Genomic DNA, 21,462 nt, shown 5'->3' with positions numbered 1-21,462 from the left:
CTGTTTCATTCTGGGCCTTGGGTGAAAGGGTTCTTGTGTGTTTTCCATTTGGTCTGTGTGTCAGCCTCAGAGAATTCATCACAGGTGTTAGCCCAGCTTTACAGAGGAGAGACAAGGTTCTGATGGTTGTTCAAGTCACACCAGTAACCGGTGAGGCCAGGTGTGAGCACAGACCTGTGCGCCTGAAAGTCCATGCTTGTGCCTCCACTCTGAGGCTCCACGATGCCCACAGGTAGCTGCAGGTGTGACCTCCTAACCATCTCAAAGTGTCTGAAGTTATCCGTTGTGGAACTCGGGGAGGAAAAGCAGAAAACTGTTAGAAGAGAATTGCAAGATGAGGAAGGGATGGAATGATAGACCTCTGAACCTAAGTCCTTAAGGGAAGATGCTAAGGAGTCCTTGCCTCATTTCTTAATTCCAGTTTTGGAGGAATGCAAGGCAAGATCATCTGACTTCGCATTGCATTGCTGGTTGGCAGTTCTGGTGCCTTTCTAAAACACCCACTTTAAAAAAAAAATCTTGAAACCCTTGGAGTTGGTGAGAGGGCACAGCAGATAAAGGTGCTTGTCACCAAGCCTGACAACCTGATTTCAGTCCCTGCATGTGCATAAACTCAAGAGCATGGACACAATCAAATCAGTGAGGCCAGGTGTGGTAGGATACCCCTTCAATCCCAGCACTTGGGAGACAGAGGCAGGTGAGTTCAAAGCCTGCAATAACTTCATAGGATAAGCAAGGGCTACATAGAAACGCCCTGTCTCAAGAAATTAAATCAATAAAATAGGGGGTTTGTTTGTTCTGTTTTTTAACTTTGAACTAGATCACAGAAAGCATATGGAGACAAAATCTTCCAGGACAGATTGTGGTCAGAATCTTAGAACTGGGTTGCTGCTCTGCAATGACTTTTCTGGACAGTCAGCCATTACTCACGTGGGGATTTTGCCTGAGACCCTGCCTCCATCCCAATTTTCTCTGGGTCCGTGTTTGCTTTGTCTCAAGTCCAATGTGACCTTTATAGCCTGAGACTTCTGTTCTCACACACAGTGTTCTTACATGCAGTTTTTATCTTTGTGTGTTTATTTTACCTAAAAACAAAGGAACTGAAGTCCAGGTAAGGCTCAGCCTTCTGATCATTGCTAACTGTGTCAAAGGGACCCCTGATTGCCAGCTCTGGTGAGTCTGTTGTCTCTCGAGAGCTTGAAGTCCCTCACAGAGATGTCCCTTTGCACCAACAGGAGTGCACCCCCATCAGGCAGCACCGTCTTCTCATGCACCTGATGTGTTTTCCACCCACAGATCCTTCAAAAGCCAACCCCGGAACTCAAGCATCAGCTGGCTGCTTTCTCCAAGAGAGTTGCTGGAGCTGTGACGGAGCTCATCCAGGCAGCGGAAGCCATGAAAGGTAGGTCAGGGCCTCAGGGCCTCAGGGCCTCATGGCCTCCTGGAGCACTGAGCTGGCTCAGCGGAGCAAGGCAGGAGCTTGCAGCAATATAGTGGGGAATAAAAGGCACAGAGTTTTGGGTTTTGGGGGGGTTGTTTGTTTGTTTTTTGTTTTTGTTTTTGTTTTTTTAATGTTTAACATGATTTTGCCCTGGTCTTCCTATGGAATGCCTCTACCTGAGTGGAATAGTCCACCTAAACTCTCCACTTCTCTCAGGAGTCTCACCGTGCACCTGTATTAGTATTAATATTCATCGAGCTACTGTTATTTATTGTCATTTGGACAATAAGCTCCTGAGTCAGGCCTCAGGACCACAGACCTGTACTCCCAGATACTCACACGCCTGTACCCCCAGAGGCTCAGAGACTCAGGCAAGACGATGGCAAGTCTGAGGCCTGAGTAGGCTACAGAGCAAATTGAAGGCCACATTGGGCAACTTTCCAAGACTCTAACTCAAACACAAAGGGAGGGGAGGGGAGCTAGGGATGTAGGTAGGAGAACGCTTGCCTAGCACTGTTAGGCCCTAGTTTCAATCTCTAGTCATACCTCCCCCAAAAGTAACCAGGGGTTGGAGTGATGTCTCAGAGGTTCAGAGCACTTGTTGCTCTTGCAGAGGACCTGGGTTCAAGTCTCAGCACCCATGTGGCAGCTCACTACTGTAAGTCCAGTTCCAGGGGATCCAGTGTTGTCTTCTAGCCTCTACAGGCATCAGGCATGCATATGGTACACAAACATATGTGCAAGCAAAACACCCATACATATAAAATAAGTACTTTATAAGTAACTGATGATAGTAATAGTAATATTCTTATGTATAGGGAACAGCACCGAGTATACCAGTTGCCTCTCCTTACTTGCTTACACAGATGCAGTTTATTCACCACGGGAATCAACCAATCTCTTCTCTCTCCTCTCTCTCTTTCTTCTCTCCTCTCTCCTCCTTTCTCTCTCCTTTCTCCTCTCTCTCTACCACATGTTCCCTGAAGAGACTGTCAAAGCTCTATGGCCTAGAGTCTCCTAGGGATGCCCATGTACTCACGAGTGTACGTCAGAAGGCAGAGTGAAGCCGGGCGTGGTGGTACACGCCTTTAATGCCGGCACTCAGGAGGCAGAGGCGGCAGAGGCAGGCGGATTTCTGAGTTCGAGGACAGCCAGGGCTCTACAGAGAAACCCTGTCTCGAAAAACCATTTTTTTTTAAAAAAAAAGAAGAAGGCAGAGTGAGACTCAAGTCTCAACCCATGGAATCTTGAAGCTAGTGTTGCTGGCATTCCTATGGATAGGGCTATACACATGTAGCTGGTTTAGAAAAACATATTAGCACCCCTTATCCCTCCATCCAGATGGTGGAGATCTAGATAGGGCTGAGAGAATAGGCTCATAGGGCCATCATAGCCAGAATGCCTTTTTAGCTTGTGTTTGCGATTACGCCAGTACCTTCATGTCTACACCTACCAAGAATGACTCTCCTGGAACTGATTTTAGGAACAGAGTGGGTGGATCCAGAAGACCCAACCGTCATTGCAGAAACTGAGTTACTGGGAGCTGCAGCATCCATTGAAGCCGCTGCCAAGAAGTTAGAGCAGCTGAAGCCAAGAGCAAAGCCAAAGGTCAGTGTTCACTGGCGGCCGCTCATCCCCTGCGTCCTGCATCCAGCGGTGACTGTGCAGTGGAGCTAAGCAGGGTACACAGAGTTTCTCCTCCCTCCCCATCCTTACACCAGGAAGTCGCACCCGGTCTGCCTGCCCAGCACCATTTTACATAGTGGGGGAGGGGGGCGGGTGAAAACCAGTGAGTGGGTCTAGTTAACTGCCAAGAAGAGTACCTCTGGTTATTCCGAGGAGAAACAGGACATCCACATGGAATTCCACCATGGAAAGCAAGTTGTGGATAGTTTCTGTCAAAGGCTCCTGTTAGTAGATAGGAGACTGACAGCCTTCAGTTCATCAGTTTCTACTGCACCTTTGATACAGAAAGAACAATGCTGGGTATCTTGTTTTCTTAGAAACAACAGGCCTGGAAAATGGCTCAGTCAGTAAACTGCTTACTGGGGCGAGCACGAAGACCCGAGTATGGATTTCCCAGCACCCACATAAAAAGCACACGCGGTAGTGTGCGCCTTTACAGCTCTGAGGAAATAAAAAACAAAAACAACAACAACAACAACAAAAAATCAACCAAAAACAATATGGTGCTTGCAGTGGGTAGAAAGATGGCTCAGTGAAGAGCACTTGCTTTTGCCATTCCAGAGGACCCAAGTTCAATTCCTAGCGCCCACAGCAGCTGGTTCACAACCATCTGTAACACCATCTTCAAGGAATCCCACATCCTCTCTGACTCCATGGATACTCTACACACACACACACCATCTTCAAGGAATCCCACATCCTCTCTGACTCCATGGATACTCTACACACACACACACACGTGCACACAAAGTTATATATATGGAAGTATCGTAGAGAAGCAATTGAGGGAAATACTTGGCATGGACCTCTGGCTTCCACCTGTGCATCCACACACAAATAGAGAATAATGCACATCTCAAAGAGAAACCCAGCACTAGGCTGTTTCAGTGTGTACAGGAGCCCGTGGCTGGCTAGTGTAGTTTTCATAAGAGAAGTAGCCAAGAAGATAGATTCTTTTCTATGGGGCAGTAGGAGCTGGCCCATCTTCAGGGTCAGGCTCAGCCTTAGTAAGCAGCTGCGGTTCCTACCCCACACTTCAGCCACCTTTAGGAAGATGTCAGAAGGAGGAGGTTTCATTTTCTTCCTACCTATGCAAGTCTTTATGGGTATCTATATTCACCTCCCAGGGACCCACATACATTGGGAAAGGAACTTTGGCTATTTGTATGCCCGCCCCAAAAAAGTTAGACCCCCAGTTTAGGTCTGCCTAAATTTCTACCTATTTTTGTCAAATTGAAAGATGGTGTCTGGAGGTTTGAAATACAACAATCAGTGCCAAGGCAGTGTTGAGGACATGTATGCAGCAGACAGGAGGCTAATGAATCTGTTAAGGCTGGAGGCTTCTTAAAGTCGTCAAGGCTTCAGACCTATCTCCTAAGCACTGGCCTTGATGGCAGGCACATTTCAGATTTTCCTCATCAAGGCATAATTTGAGATTTTTGACCTCTGACTTTTGTGTTTGCTGGGGTTTCGTTCCTGGTGCCCTGGGGCTCTTGGATCATCTGATACTGTCAGAGTTTAAGATCTGACAGTCCGGTCAGGGACAACTGCATTTTCGGGTTAGGTTTTTGTTTCTGCTTTGCAAGTCAAGTTAATAGAACTTGAGAAGTATACTTTAAAGGTGAATCTTAAAAATAAGGTTGTGCCGGGCGGTGGTGGCGCACGCCTTTGATCCCAGCACTCGGGAGGCAGAGGCAGGCGGATTTCTGAGTTCGAGGTCAGCCTGGTCTACAAAGTGAGTTCCAGGACAGCCAGGGCTACACAGAGAAACCCTGTCTCAAACCCCCCCCTTCCAAAAAAAAAATATATATATATATATAAAAGGTTGTGAGGTTTGCAGCTTAATCTGCGTGTCTTATGCTTGTCTAGTCTATCCCAAGAGGCCTTTTCACAGGGGATGACTCTGTGTTTTGGTCAGTTGACACCTGCAATCTGTGAATGGGCCTGCTGCTCGTGTATCACCCATATTCCACTATTTTCCAGCATCCCCTGGCCTCCACCCTGTCCTTCTCTAGGGTCCTCCTCAGCTCTTGTCTGTTTTTCTCTGACTGGTTGCTCATTTGCGTCAACATTCTTGATTTGGAAAACAGACTTACTGGGATCTCCTTCATCCTGCAGGATTGTTCTTATAGCATAAGTCGATAACGTAAGAACATGGTGCCTGACTAGTAAATGGTAATGCTATCACCTCTGTCACCATCACTATGACCAGACATATGCTTTCTGACACCTTCATTTTTCATCTTTGTGTGGAAGATAAGGTCTTTCATGGATCCCTAGTTGGGTAAGAGGGCGGGCGACAGGGCTACCGTAAATACAAGACACGGTCCAGACCAGTCTCCTAAGTATTTTATCTGGTCCTCACCACTGTCAGACCGTGTGATTGAGTGGGGAGGGAACATAGAGCTGGGGTCCCAGTTTCTGAACACTGTACTCCCTCTGATACCCCATTGGCAGAGAAAATGATTCCCGTCCCTCAGGACCACTGCACTTTATAGTGTCTTAGGCTGTTAGACTTGTCTCCAGTTCCTTTCCTAAGGAAAAAAACCCAGACTTGTGTGAGAGGGATGTTCTAGAAGCTTGGTTGGTAGCAGTAAGAAGTTGGGGTCTTCTTGAAGGGAAATGATGAGGCTGTTACAGTAATGAAGAGTAATGGTTGCCAGACTGTACAGCGTGAAGATGCTTATGGAATGAGTAAAATGGGGAGAAATGATAACACCTAGGCATCCATGGTTAGTGCTTATGTCACAAAGCTGGGAACTAACGGAGATGATCAGCAAAGAACAGCTAAGACTTGAAATGGGACCAGGGAACGGCAGGCTCTGTGTTTTACAGTTCTGGAAAACAATGTTTGAAAACCACACACATTGAAAATGAGGGGGGCTGGAGAGAGGGCTCAGCGGTTAAGAGCACTGACTGCTCTCCCAGAGGTCCCGAGTTCAATTCCCAACAACCACATGGTGGCTCACAACCATCTGTGATGGGATCCGATGCCCTCTTCTGGTGTGTCTGAAGAGAGTGCCAGTGTACTCACTTAAAATAAATAAGTAAATCTTAAGAAAAGAAAATGAGGGATGGTTGCCGGAGGCGGCCTGTGTGGACCCCTTATGTGTACACTGCTAGGCATTATCCATGAAAGTGTCTCAAAGCAGCTTATCATCCCAAAGCATGTAGCCCCGGGCTTGCAAGGAGGGCCGTCCACCGTGGGAAACTTCTTGCACAATGCATAACATCCTCCTGACAGTTACAAAAGAACTTTTCCTCGGCTTAAAAGAAAAAAAATTACCGAAACAGCAAAACCAGCTAATATTTGAGGTTACTTTTCTCCATCCTGTCCTGTAACCTTAAAGACAAAAATCCTCAGGGTGCCATAAATGGCAGCTGCTCCTGCATACTTGCCATAGTGACTGTGGCCACCCACCCCCATACCACGTGAATGAGGTTATCCTCCACCCAGGCAGAGCACCTGTGCTGCTTGGAGGACTAGTTTGGGGAGGGAGGGAGGGAGGGTGATGACTTCCAGCTGTTTTGATTACCTGGTTCTCAGGTTACCTGTTTTAAAAGGAGACTAGTCTGTGGCATGTGAAGATGGTTCTGGTGTAGTTCCACCCTTGGGCCCTGACCATGGAAGCACCTCCCTTTACCTGTAATCTCTCAGACGTGAGTGACAGACAGGTGCACAGACTCCCTTTTCATTTGGGGAAAGGAGCCCAGGCTCAGAGTGTGTGCCACCAGCATTGTTGCTAATGGCATCCTTGCCACACCTACAGACACGCCTGTGTTCCAAGGCAGGCTGGGAGATACTGCAGAGGTGACTGACTCCCACAGCCATATTCTCAAGCTCAGTCAAACCTGGATGCCTTTTCTGCAGGCCTCTGTGTGATATGTTTGATATATTAGGTTGTTATTTAATCCAACTATATATCAAGCATATTCCTACAGTGTCTTGCCCTGTCTCCGGGGGTCCTAACAAAGTTTAGAAGCAACAGGAAAAAATATATTAAAAAATCACAAGTAGGTTTAGATGACAGAGTGCGTATGTTGTTATGTTTCATTCCATTTCTTCGTGTAGCCTTTAAGACCTGTGTCTTAGTTACCTTTCTGTTGCTGTGACAGGATGCCCCAACCAAAAGCAACTTAAGGCAAAAGGGTGTATTATGGCTTAGTTTATCAGGGGCCAGACCATCAAAGAGGGAAGGCCGGCAGTCAGGAAGTAGAGAGATAGGACAGCAGATGGAGCCAGGCCATAAAACCTCAAAGGCCAGTATGTCCTTCAGCAAGGCTTTGTGAATTCCTAAAGCTTCCATAGCCAAATGGCACTGCCAGCTGAAGACCAAATGTTCAGACACACTAACTTATTATGGATGGGGGATGCTTTGTTTCAGACCACAACAAACTGTATCAATACTACTACATTATCTGTTTGTTGTGGAAAGGGAGTATAGCTCCTGAAGGCTTAAGATATTTTCTAAAGTTTAGTTGAATGCAATTAGGAGTCCTTAAGAAAAGTATTCAGTGGAAAAAGATGGAAGATAACAACCCGTGTCTTTGATATAGGACAAAGGTTAGGATTGTAACTGGCAAACACATTGATCTAGATATTTCTTCCTGACAACTCTCAACACACTCTCACAGATTAAATTTTGTAATTGTTTTCCATGCCAAAAAAAAAATCGGGACATTTATTATCTCTAACTTTCCGCTTCTGGTAACAAATCTAAACCCTGGTGACTGTGCTCACTTTACGGATGGTGAGCCCGTAAACCTTAATTGCAGACCTTAATTTGGATCAGATATGTCTGATGAAGAGAACATGCTCGGGACTGTGCTCTGTCGGTTGAGTTTTCTGTTGTAGGTGAACTTCTGCACAGAGGTTGTTAATATTTAGAAGAACCCGGCAGTCCGAAAGTAAACAAATACTCTAATTGGCTGCCGCAGGAAGTTGGGCTATGACCCAGAAAGCATTCTTTCGGGTATATATCAGCCTCTCTGGCTGCTTTGACTTCTTCCCATAAATGAGTCCGTGAACTGTATGTGAGTTTACTCTGAGCTGTCTAGCACAGAGACTATATAAGTACTTTTCCTGGAAATAGCATGGCTATGCTCCCAGGCCTTGTTGGTTTTACCTTAGGAGGAAACAACTCTTGATGGCACTCCTAACTGTGGATGAGCAAGACCTCTTACCCTACAGGGGCAGGAGAGTAGTTTGACGGGGGTCGTCAGAAAAGGAACTTGGGAATATGTAGAAGCCACCATTGGTGAACGAGTAGTTTTTTTAAGCATCGCTCTAAAAGGTCTTTCGGATGAAGACACTTGCCAGAAGTGGTGAGATTTGGGATGGGGGGTAACTCTGCTGCTGTCTGGCATTCCCATGTGGCTGATTCATATTCTGAGTGGGAGTGGGAACGGGCACACAGGTGTTCTGTGACATGGGAAAGCAAACATGTTTTCTGCATGGCTAAGCTACAGGCTTGGAGCTCACATGCCAGACCTTGGTCCCAGACAAGCAGAGAGTGTATTGCCAGGTGGTTCTCTACCAGGACCTTGTTAGGTCCTTAGATGCATAGAAGGCTCATACCAGAGATTCCTAAGATGAACCAAACTGTATCTCATTGAATAATGGAAAGGCTTCTATTGTCCATACTTCCTATATCAAGGTCCAAGTGACCCCTTCTTCCCCTTTTTGAGAGTATGACAGAATTCTAAAGAATTTATTTTCATCAGAGACTAATTATAAGATCAACTCAGTGGTATTACTTTTTATATTGAATATAAGTTACAAAAAATGTAATAAAGCAATTGTATTATATGGGGAAAAACTATTCCCAAGATACTAACTGTGCAGGCTTGGGGCTTTTCCAATGGATGCTACATGAACCTATTCCTTTATTATCTATCTGGATGTGAAGGTGGTGCGTATCCAGCTACTAACATGACTTGCTCAGCAGTGGTTTCTCTGTGTCACCCTGAGCTTCCCCTGAGACCAGGCCTCTGTGAAGGGTACCAGCTGTTCTGGGAGATTTGCCTTTTGTTAGCTTTATTAAGGATGAAGGAGGTCTTAGAGCCAGCCAACCCACTGGTCCTTCAGAGCACAAGTTGATGTAGCCATGGTATGCTTTGGCCAAGACTTTCTCCCCAAAGCATCTCTCAAGTCAAAACCAGAAGCTAGGCAGGAGCAGCCAGGTTCTGCACAAGAAAGGAAAACATGGCCACCTGTTCCACTCAAGCATCCAACTGTCAGGAAAAGACCTCCTGCACGTTGTGGGAGTCCTAGGTATTGGCCCCCGTTTTTCCCTTGAGGACATTTAACTTACATATAACACATTTACACTTTTAAAAAACTCCACTGGACTTCTGACTTCTGAATGCGACCTTCTTGTAGTAGTGGCCATTCAGTAAGAGACTAACACAGAAGGTGGCAAGATGTGAAATGATGGAAGGGCGAGAAACAGCTTGAATAGCTCTTTGGTACATGTAGCTGCTTGCGTGGAGAAGAGTCATGGTACTTTTTAGCTCTCAAAAAGTCTGGTCTGGGCTGGTGAGGTAGCTCAGTGGATAAAAGTGGCTTGCTTTGCAAGCCTAGCAAGTTGAATTCAATCCCCAGATCCCACAGTGGAAGGAGAGAAAGCTGGCCTGCAACCTCCATATGTGTACCATGACACGTGTATCCACACACATGTACACATACACAGTAATAATAATAAGTAATCGCTTGTAAAAGTCTGGTCTGTATGGACTGGAGATAGAGCTGCTCACTTGATAGAGTATTTGCCTAACATACATGAGGTCCTGGGTTCAGTCTCCAGCCCCCATACACCTGGCATGCTAGTACATGCCTCTAATTCAAGAGACAAGAGGATCAGAAGTACAAGGCCATCTTCTACATGCATAATTAGAGGCCAGCCTGAGACACTGTCACAAGAAAAATTGGGGGTACAGGGAGGAGGGAGAAAAGTATTTTATGGACATTTTCTAAGCCTGAGGCAGAAGTTAGGGCTACTCCTGGGTAAAGGGTCTCAGGGACATAATTCACAAAGTGAATGAGAAGGAGGACTACGGAGCCAGATGCCCTCCCGCCCATACTTGCCCAGGGGACATCAAAGAAGGTGGGTAGGTCACTAAAGACATCAGGAAGGAGGTAGGACTCCTGAGGGTAGAAAAGAGAATGCACTAACTGCTTAATTTCAGTAAACATCTTAGAAAGTTTTAATGTGAAATGGAGACATGTCTAAGCTAGAGGCCAAAGAGAATTGATGAACTGCTCCTCGGGGAAGGGTGGTGCAGGCCTGGAAGTGGCGTGCAAGGCAGTATGGAACAGTGACAGTGTCTGAGTTATCCACTGCCTGGGCCAGTGCTGAGGGAGAAGCCAAAAACAGTGCCTGTCCATATCACGTGTCCCTTGAAGCCTGCTTTGGTCTTTGCATGTAATATGGGATCCGTGTGTACGTGCTTTGTGTAAAGAACCTAAAACGCAATGTTTAAAATATGAGGAACCTGGAAGTGTAGCTCAGTGGTAGAGTTTGCCTCACATGTGCGAGACTTTGGAGTCAGTCCCCAGTACAAGGGGCAGGGGTGAGTAGAAATGATAGGGGACATAGTTGTTACTCATTCTTGCTGGTCATGTTTTACATAGAAGGGTTACTTCCAGCATCCTGCCCACTGGAATGAGTGAGACACAGCAAAAAAAAAAAAAAAAATAATAATAATAATAAATAGCCAGGCGGTGGTGGCACACGCATTTAATCCCAGCACTTGGGAGGCAGAGGCAGGCGGATTTCTGAGTTCGAGGACAGCCTGGTCTACAGAGTGAGTTCCAGGACAGCCAGGGCTACACAGAGAAACCCTGTCTCGAAAATTTAAAAAAAAAAAAAAAAAGGCATAGCTTTAGGACTGGAGAGATGGCTCAGCAATTAAGAGTGCCAACTGCTCTTCCAAAGGTCGTGAGTTCAAATCCCAGCAACCACATGATGGCTCACAAACCATCTGTAATGAGATCTGATGCCCTCTTCTGGGATGTCTGAAGACAACTACAATATACTTAGATGTAATAAATAAATCTTTAAAAATAAATAAATAAATAAATAAATAAGCGTTCTTAAGATTCCCAAAAGACAACATGTAAGATAAAAACAACAACAACAACAACAAAGCCACTCTTCCCACATGATTTCTTCGCCCAATGGAATACAAGCTTCTGAAATCCGAGATGTATCGGAGCAGACTCAGGGGCCTCTGGTTTATTCCTGAGCGTTGGAGATGGTCTGGCCAGGAACCAACTCCCAAGTTGAATGTTGCCTGGCAACATCTGACTTTAGATGGTGGTCCCTGCAGCTACAGGAAAATGTCACTAAAGGTTATTCAGACCTCTCTTGAAGCTGTCAAACAGCCCAGGTGAGGACAGCCCCATCGTAGCTGCAGACAGGCAGACTACCCAGAAAAAGACAGGGCTAGGAGCTGGTCGTGACCTAGCCAGTGGCCTTTCAATTAGAGGATACGAGAGAAAGGGACTTGTTAGAAACAGGTCTCATGGAACCCAGACTGGCCTCTAGTTCTCCATATAGCTGAGGATGGCCTTGAACTTCTGATCCTCCTGCATGCTAGGATTACAAGTGTATACCATACCACCACACCCTGTTTATGCAGTGTTGAACATCACATCCAGGGCCTTGTACGTGCTAGGCAAGCACTCTGCTAACTGAGCTATGCCCCTAGCCCTCACTTCTCTTATTGTCTCCTGGCTGAACTCTAGAACTTGCAAGCCTTCTTTCAAAATAGGATATTGAGTCATTTAATTGACATTTATCACGTGTACTCCTCTGCCTGGTTTTGAACAAAAGAAACACAAGCTGAATAAAGCCTCAAGCAGACCGCAGAAGGGTGGGATGAAGTTAACTGACCTGTGTTTTCTACAGAGTGGTTCCTAACCACCTCTCTTAGAAACAAATTCCTGAGCCTCACCTAGACCAACCAAGGCACAAAATCCATCTTTATCCAGGTCTATGCGTGAGTCTGCAGATGGACTAGCTGGTGAACCGTGAGTCTGCAGATGGACTCGCTGGTGAACCGTGAGTCTGCAGATGGACTAGCTGGTGAACCGTGAGTCTGCAGATGGACTCGCTGGTGAACCGTGAGTCTGCAGATGGACTCGCTGGTGAACCCGTGGCTTCTCAAGTCCATTGCCTTCCCTTTGTGTCAGTAATAGTGCCACAGCTTTAAGGAGTTGGTTCCTCTTCCATCGTATGGGTTCCAGGGATCAAACTCAGGTCACCAGACTTGGCAGCAAGCTGTTACTGATCTCACCAACCCCAATCCAGCTCTTTAAGGGCATGTTTAAGACCTGGCTGTTGGGGAATATAACTCAGGAGTAAGCACTTCAGAGTCCTCAGTTTCCGGAATCTAGAGGCAGGTTTGACTTTCCTGGCTCTGGTCAGCAAAAGGGCTCAATTAAATAGGAAAGTGACAAAAGATAGGAAGGAGAGCTTTTGTAATGGGAGCAGACCCAAGGAATCATGGTGCCTGCTCCGCAGATTCCGTACTGGTAGTCCTTGGCCATTGCTCTACACGGCTATCTTCAGCCCCAGCTCTGAGGGGGGACACCTTGTATATAGCTTGATTGTTTTTATATAGGATAGTCCCTCAGGGAATAAACCTTTCTTCTCTCTTTACCACATGGCCCCTTTTTACTGTCCTATCGTGCCTTCTTCAAATCTCCATCCTGCCAGCTGATAGGCACAAGCGCTGCTAGACAAACCACAGGCCAGTGCTGCGCCTCCAGCAGATCGACCCACTGCAGGAGACGCCATTGTCCATGCAGCTAGAGGATGGCTGACCATGGAGTGGGTGTTTCCTCCCAATGATAACCTTGGCTCAGAGGAGATAGCTATCCAGGCCAGGGCATGTGAGCAGCTGCCTTTGGGGGTTGGGAGAGCACTTTGTATCCGAGTGGGAGCTCCTTTGATACGACTGTATACTGTGTCTGATTTCAAGTCCAGGGCGGTGATGGAAAGAAAAGTAAGGAAAGTAAGCCATCAAAATGGTTGCTGTCATAGAAAATGGGTGCCAAGATACTTCCAAGGTGGACGTGTGTCTTTAGAAAAATGTAGGGGCTGTCGAGATGGCTCAGCGGTTGAGAGCACTGACTGCTCTTCCGAAGGTCCTGAGTTCAAATCCATGTGTTCAAAACCACATGGTGGTTCACAACCACCTGTAATGAGATCTGACGCCCTCTTCTGGTGTGTCTGAAGACAGCTACAGTGTACTTATTTATAATAATAAATAAATCTTTAAAAAAAAAGAAAGAAAAATGTAAAGATTAAGATCAAAACCTGCAGAAAGTAGAGAAGAGGGCCTTCTGATCAGCAATGACAAATATCCCCGTAGGCAAAGGCTTGGCAGGGAATTATAAGGAAACTCCATTTTCATGAGGCTTCAATCAGAATCTGATGACGGGCCTTCTGCTGCTGTAATGTGGGCTCGGGCTCTGAGGCCACTTGAAGCAAGAGACTGGGTGACATGGGGGAGCTAGCACAGGCTTTTATTGTCTCATCAGCAAAATGAAGAAGTTGCCTTTTGATGAGCCCCCTTAATCTGTTATATGCTTCGCTTTCTTTTGCAGAAGGAATTTCCAGGAAAAAAAAAACTCTTACTCTCCAGGTCATGAAATGAATATATACAACACATACATTCATGTGTATTTCTATGTCTCTATATAAACGTGATGTCACACATTTGGGGCCTATGCATTTCAAGACCATCTTTGAGCTTGACATTCTGGCCAAATATGTCACCACCCATTCTTTTTGACTTTGATAGTTGATTGCTGTGAGCTGCACTATTGATACTTCTGGAGCCTTCAGAGTGTCTCACCCACAGTGAATTTTAAAGACTGTGGTTTGGAAAAGTACTTTTGTCTCAGACCCTTCTGATTTAAAACGTGTGTAGAATGTCACCACTAATAGCTTTTACTTTCTAGTGGAGGGGGAAGGGAGGCTGCAGATGGAGAGGCCTCCCAACCCTGGGTGTGGCTTGTCTACAAAAAAGCAATAGGTGCCCGAAGAGCCAGGTGATCAAGCAGTAAGTAGCTTGGCAGAAAGAGCCCCGTGTGGTCGTACATTGCATATGACTTGGCTTTCTTTTCCTTGTAGCAAGCAGACGAGACCCTGGATTTTGAAGAACAGATCTTAGAAGCTGCTAAATCCATTGCTGCTGCCACAAGTGCCCTGGTCAAATCGGCCTCAGCAGCCCAGAGGGAGCTGGTAGCCCAAGGCAAGGTGAGTCACCGTGACTAGCTAAGCCACAGAGCATGCATGGAGGGATGGAGGAGAAATGTTTGGCTTGAGACAAGAAATGCATGTTGGAATCCTGTTGCTGGGTTACAAGTCTTTTCCCCACCACTGAAAACTGCTTAAATTCCATCAGCTGAGTGAAAGCTTCAGTTCTAGGCCTCTCATCTGCTTCTCGTTAAAGAAAACGTCCCACGCCAGGCAGAGAGCAGGGCCTGAAAGAGACACTTATAGTCCCACTGTGTATTAGGCTGTCTAAACTGTCAGCATTTCCTGGTAAGTGCCATAGTTCAGGGACTCTATAATCCCACTTCCCTGCTCCGAATGCCTCCACTTGGTTTTAGGACCATTGGGTAAACGCTGGTCAGCTTGCCAGTTAGTGCCTTGCTGAGCCTGTGGCTCACAAAGCCATCTAGACTTAAATCTGAGATTCCCTCGGTCAACTTCATCATTATTAACTCAGTCCACCTGTGTAAAAGCTTTTCAACATTTAAAAGATGTCATGTGTCCTGTTGTTCCCATACATGGGACCAGTCTATCCAGACTGGGTCTTGCTGAGAGCTTCCCAAATACAAAGGCACTGTATCCAGATACCTGTAGAGTTGTCAACCTGAGGAGGATTTAGTCACTTGTGTATGTGTGTTGTGAGGCCTTTTCTGTTTGTATGCAAAGAGTTGGGGTCGAGTTTGAGAGAACAGACAAGAAGCTTGACCAGTGGCAGTTCAAGTTCTACCAGGGAGTTGTGTACCACTTAGTCTAAGTGACTTGCTTGCTCTTCTTTCTAAACCGTCATGTGGTATCTCATTCAAGATCCCTGGAGATACATCTTCCCGCCCAAGCATGAGGGCTGAGGGCTGACCACTGGGCTTCTCACTGAATCTCTGAAGGTCCTGCCTCGTGTTCAACTTACCATGCCTTCCCATTAAGTTCTTGTAGGCTGGACAGCCTGCAAAGACCAAGATCCCTGAAGCATTTAGCTTCCTTCAAACATAGTAGAAGATCTGTATGCTAAACAGATTGCTATATATCAGAGAATCTACCCTGCCTGTGATAGGTCTCCTGTCCTCCCTGGGACTTGGTTTGTACAGGCACTTAAACGTTGAGAAAGGAAGTTCGGATGGTTTTGGCGCAGCTATAGGACTTCATGACAGTCTTGGGGTTTCGCCTGACACTCGGGAGGTATCTGTAATTGTTGATGGATTCCCCAGTCTTGTTTTCAGATTGATATACTCATCGCTTTCCTGCAACAAAACCTTCTAGATCTGGACCAAAAAAACAAAAACCAAAAAAAAAAAAAAAAAACAAAAAAACAAAACAAAAACAAAAAACCCTCTCATTTGCTATGATTTCTAAGCCGGTGCGGAGAGGATTCTTCCTTCAAGCTCCTTTGTCCCCTCTACAGAGAAAACGTATTTCCTTAAGACACAGTCTGCCCTTATTTGCAGAGAGGGAACTATTTCACATATCTTCTGCTAGAATCGCACCCCATGGCTTTCAAGGTGGGGAGCAGGAGAGATCAAAATGCCCTTGAAGGAGGAAACCTTGATGTTTCCTTGACAAAGGAAAGGTCAACAGAGGTAGTCAGCCTCAGAGATAGGCCAAATTATCATTTCCTAGAAATATGGTACCCAACAGCTCAACGGGAGCCAATTGGAACATTGTCCTTTGACTAGATGGGGCCAGTCAATACCAGCCAGCAGGTCCTGACCCAGTGGATCTATTGCTGGGATCCCGTGAAAGGAAATGATTGGCCCATTCCAAGGTCAGAGTTATTGGTTAAGGTGACCAGACAATGCTGCGCTGCAGGGCACAGGAGGATCTGGGGAGGCTGCAGCTCACCTTGCTCATGACCAACTTCCCTCCCCTGTTCACCAGGTGGGCTCCATCCCTGCCAATGCTGCCGATGATGGACAGTGGTCCCAGGGGCTGATCTCTGCCGTGAGTCACCTTCGTTTCCTCCTCATTTGCTTTGTGGATTCCCTCAAGGGAGGTTTGGGCCTTGGGTCACTTCTCTGTTGACTCTCCCCAGGCCCGGATGGTGGCGGCAGCAACCAGCAGTCTCTGTGAGGCAGCCAATGCCTCTGTGCAGGGACATGCCAGTGAGGAAAAGCTCATCTCATCCGCCAAGCAGGTCGCAGCTTCAACCGCTCAGCTGCTGGTGGCCTGCAAGGTGAAGGCCGACCAGGATTCAGAGGCCATGAAGCGGCTACAGGTAATGGTCACTGATGCTGGTGGGAAAATACTCCTGTTGGAGCGGGTAAGTGTCGCCAAAGGGGACCGTCTCACTTCCTTGGCATGACCTACCAGGCTTTCCATCCGCCAGCTCTGTCTCGCTCTCCAGCCTCATCTTCTGCCGTCTGCATCCGTGCATCTCACAACCACTGCCCGCCACATGCACATAGCATCTGGGCCTTCTGAGCCGGTGCCCGTGGGCCATCACTCACCTGGAATGGTCTGGCCTCCCACCAGCCCAATCCAGCAAACTTCTGTTTGTCTTCTGTGACTAGAACTCTTCCTGACTCCCTCCTCTTTCTTGCCAGAGCCCCTGGCCTGGCCACTCTTATGATTCCTGTCACATGGCACCTCTGCCTCTGTTTTTCTGTGTCTTGGCTGTGAGCATCTCAGGTAATCCATCTTCATCATGGCCCCTGATTCAGAGAGGTCCTTAGGATTTGCTCCAGCAGGGGGGAGAGCACAGAGGGGATTTGAGAAAGTTGCTAAGGTTTTCTTCCCAGAACCCAGAAAGTATGTACAGGACAATCAAGTCCTTCCCCATACATAGACATTGGTCTGACTGTTTTAATTACAAAACTCTTTGGGAGCTGTAAAGATGGCTCAGTGGGTAAAGGTGCTTGCCTGATGACCTGAGTTAGATCTGTGGAGTCTACATGGTAGAAGGAGAGAACTGACTCCCACAAGGTGACTTCTGACCTCCACATGGCATGTGGGCTTACACACACACACACACACACACATACACAAAGATATACATACATACACACACACACATATACAAAGATATACATATATATATATACATACACACACAACACATACACAAAGATATACATATACATACACACACACAGACTGTTTTAAGCACAATAAAGGAGTAATTTGAAGTGGGAAGCGCGTTGCGCTGCCTCAGTGCCCCACACGTCAGATGTTTTGACTTCTGTTTCTCTCATCATCTACGTGAGATGCTTGCGTCTGGTTGTGGTCATAGCGAGATGCATCCCCCTTCCTGTCACATTCTGTACCATGCAGTTTCTCTTTGCGGCAGAGGCGCCATTCCTCATGAGTCTCATTTTCAGTGACTGCATGGTTTCACGTCAGCTGACTGTGCCAGCTCCCCCCATGCTTCAGACATTGTATTTGTTTCCAGTTCTCTAGAATTTTAGTATGATAAGTGTTATTATATAGATCGTTTGTATTGCCTAGAAGTGTCTGATATATGCATCATGAGTAAAATCATAAAGGGCAGAAAGTCCAGGTGATTCTTAGAGACTCAGTCATGTCATGTGGTTTTAAAATCCTATTTTTTTCTTGGATGTGGGACTCCGACATATGGGAGACGCTCTGAGGAAAATACTTGGGTTAAGAGCGATCTGGGTTCCAGGGCTAGGTCTACGGCTGTCTGGCAGATTGCTTGCCTAGCACACATCCAATGTTGGGTTTAATCCCTAGTACCACGTAAAACAGGGTTGGTGCTGTAAGCATATGAGACCAGTACTTGGGAGGTGGAAGCTGGAAGTCCCAAGTCATGGCTATCCCTTGGACATAAACTCTTGACTCTGAGAGAAATGAGCAAAGAGCATTGGAAATCAGATGAAGCTCTGATCACCACTGAAAGATAATTCCAAACCCCAGCTTGCAGATGACAATTCCCCAGGGCCCTGAAGATAATGAGTAAACCAAGGGCTGAGTAGATGGCTCAGTGGGTGAAGTGCTTGCATGTACAAGCTTAAGGATCCAAGTTTGATCCCAGCACCCACATAAAAGCCAGACCCAGTGACATGTGCCTAAAATCCCAGTGTGAGAGAGGCAAAAATAGATCCCTGGGCAGCCAACTTCTGAACTCCATGCACGAGCACACTTACACACACCAGTAAGCTAGAATGGGTAAGAGTCGGTAATAAAAAGATGGAGACTTCCATTGACAGAGTCTATGAGATGTGCTCCAGCAATCTCTTCATCTTTGTTCACAAAGCATAAGCCTGGCTGTGCCTTACATTCTGCCCATCGAGTCTCATTTCTTATAAGACTCTTTTACCCCCAACACACGAGTGGGTGCTCCCTGCCTTGTCTCATAGCCCTTCACTCCCTCAGGAAACCTTCAGTGAATCCCAGCTCTGAGCAGCCTCTGTACCAGGTGCACCAAGGTACTCAGAGTTTAATCATGCCCCTGCCCTTAAGTTGTTAGACCCAGGCTAGGGCTGTCCCTGTCAGAAAGACCCAGATGCGACAAGGGCTGTAAAAAGTCGGCCCAGAGCACCCACAAACACTGACGGAGAGAAGGTGAGCCAGGGCCATGACATGCAGAGGATCATGAAGCCTGAGCCATCATTTCAAACACATTTGGTTAGAACCAAGGGGCAGTGGCTTTCTTCTGACCAAAGGCAGCCTGAGCATACTTCTGTAACAGGCACGTGCCCCTTACTGCAGGACCTTCAATTCCCCCTCAAAAGCATGGGCTCAAGCCAGAGAGTAAAGACTCAGTAAAGTGCTCACTCTCTGTAAGTACGAGGGCCTGAGCTAGATCCCCAGGGCCCACAGATGAAAGCGGAGCTGAGCGTGGTGTCTGATGTTTGCAATCCAAATACTGGAAAGGCAAAGATGAGAGCAACCCCGGGGCTCACCACCCGGCCAGGTTAACCTAACGGATGAACTTGAGACCACTGAGACTCTGTCTCAAAGGAAGTAGGTGGCATGTCTGGGGCTGTTCTCTGTCCTCCATATCCACACACATGTAGCCCACATAAACACACACATAAAAGCATTTTTTAAAATTAATGTGTTTTTTTGGGGAGCCAGGAACTATATTTCAATCCATCACTGAAAGAGCCGTACTTAGCCGTCAGTGTTGGAGGAGTTGACGTATCCCGCTGGCTCCAGATAACTTCTGTGTTATAACTTGGTCTCATGAACTTCATGTCTGTTCTTGCCAGACTCCTGCTCTCTTGCTAATGATGTCACGCATGTCTTGTCCCCTCTCCAGGCGGCAGGAAATGCTGTGAAAAGAGCCTCAGACAATCTTGTTCGTGCAGCCCAGAAGGCAGCATTTGGCAAAGCTGATGATGACGATGTTGTGGTGAAAACCAAGTTCGTGGGAGGCATTGCTCAGGTGAGTGGCCAGACACACAGGCCTGTGTGCCTGCCAAGGAAGACAAGGCTTATATTACAGCAGATGCTCAACAAAGCAGGGCCTTAAACAGGATGCAAGTCCATCTCTGCTGAGTGTAACTGTCCGTAGTAAGCCATGTAGGAAGGGGTGATGTTTCTGCTGTGTTTGAGACCCAGACTGCACCTTATTCTCCCTCCCTGAATGTTGCCGCTGGCAACTGGGTCCAAGATGGCTTACTTACCAACTTCAGTGTCCCATCTGTCAGGAAGAGGGAAAGGAACAAGCACTGGAATTTACAAATCTCACTTCCTCTCTCTCTCCCATGCCATTGGTCAACGTGTAGCCACTGTGCAGCATGGGAAATGGGAGATTCTTTTCTGGACAGCCATGTTCCTAGCTGAAAGTCAGGTATCCTATTATAAAGAAAGGTACAGAGAGTGAGTAGCAAGAGTACAGCAGCGATGTCTTTGAGATAGCCACCATGTCAGTCCCTCCACAGGCAGAATGGCCCCTTCTCTCGCCCAAGTCTGTTATAAGACTTGGGTTCCTTAGGCAGGGTTGTGTTCTCATGCATAGAAGTATAGAGGACATGCCAGGGAACCAGGCCTGTGGCTTTTGGATGATCGATTGAGTGTGTGTATGTATGTGTGTGTGTGTGTATGTATGTATATATATATATGTATGTATGTATATATATGTATACACACACACACACACACACACATATATATATATAATCAATCTGTTACACAGGGCTGTGTTCTTAACAGCACCAGGTATTCTCTGTGCCTTCCTGGACTCTTGCAAACTATTCCAGGTTTTAACTATAGACCAAGTTGTTTGTTTTGTTGTTTTTTGTTTTTTATCAGAAAGTGTTTTTTTATTTACTTGTTCCTATAGAAGTCTCATATAAAAGAGTCCCTGATCAATTGAATTTGGGAAATACTACCGCATCTAGTACCCCACACCTTGGTCAATAAATTTGTAGGCATAGTGGGCATGCTGGAAGAGTCCACTGAAGGGAACTTGTTTGGCTTTCTTGAACACAAGCTCACCTAGTCCCACTGTACCCGTTAGCCAGGATTCCTCAGCTTTAGGCCTTAGAAGCATGAGAGGTGCGCATTTGTTGTCTGCATCTCCATAACTTTCACATCCTTGTATTCAACCCGCAGTGGCTTGAAAATATTCAGGAAAAACTGCAACTCTACTGGATGTTCTGGAAAGGCTGTTTTTCTGGTCATTCTTTAAACGATTCCATTTAGCAGTCATGTGCATGCTGTTCACATTACATTCTGTCTTATAAGCCATCTGGACATTATTCAAAATATGTGAAAGGGAGCCAGAGAGGTGGCTCAGAGGGTAAATGCTTGTCATGCTAGCATGAAGATCTGAGTTTGATTCCCAAATCCCATGTTTTAAAAAAATAGGTGTGTTGTGCATGTATATATGTAATAGCAGTGCTAAAGAGGTAGAGAGGGTCTGCTAGCCAGCCAGCCTGGTTCCAGGTAGAAGTCAGAGACACTGCTCCCAGGAACAAGGTGAATGGCTCCCTGAGAAGCAACAGTCTCACACACACACACACACACACACACACACACACACACACACGCACGCACGCGCACGCGCACGCGCTCGCGCACTCACATGTATACCTATACATACACGAACCTGTACATATATATGTATGCATGCATGTACTCACCAAACAA

General features: G+C 46.5%; 1 protein-coding gene and 1 non-coding gene across 10 annotated transcripts in view; both read left to right on the top strand.

Moving 5' to 3' along the window:
• Window positions 1-21,462, top strand: part of Tln2 (talin 2) — a 416,961-nt gene that overhangs the window by 390,317 nt on the left and 5,182 nt on the right. For 6 of the 9 annotated variants that reach the window (XM_011242812.3, XM_006511434.4, XM_006511433.3 and 3 more), the window contains 6 exons: window positions 1,297-1,402; window positions 2,925-3,049; window positions 14,272-14,397; window positions 16,285-16,347; window positions 16,439-16,666; window positions 19,628-19,753. In XM_011242812.3, the coding sequence (XP_011241114.1) occupies window positions 1,297-1,402; window positions 2,925-3,049; window positions 14,272-14,397; window positions 16,285-16,347; window positions 16,439-16,666; window positions 19,628-19,753 (774 nt within the window). The remainder of the gene's footprint in view (window positions 1-1,296; window positions 1,403-2,924; window positions 3,050-14,271; window positions 14,398-16,284; window positions 16,348-16,438; window positions 16,667-19,627; window positions 19,754-21,462) is intronic. The other 3 variants (NM_001081242.2, XM_011242813.3, XM_006511438.4) reach the window with 1 other exon arrangement.
• On the top strand, window positions 7,003-7,069 carry Mir190a (microRNA 190a). Its single transcript, NR_029576.1, has one exon. It is a non-coding gene; the product is annotated as a microRNA 190a (primary transcript).

The sequence above is a fragment of the Mus musculus genome, chromosome 9 (genome assembly GCF_000001635.26).
Source record: "Mus musculus strain C57BL/6J chromosome 9, GRCm38.p6 C57BL/6J".
Classification (NCBI taxonomy): domain Eukaryota; kingdom Metazoa; phylum Chordata; class Mammalia; order Rodentia; family Muridae; genus Mus; species Mus musculus.
The sequence above is the reverse complement of the archived record's forward strand: the minus strand, read 5'-3'. Positions and strand labels throughout refer to the sequence as shown.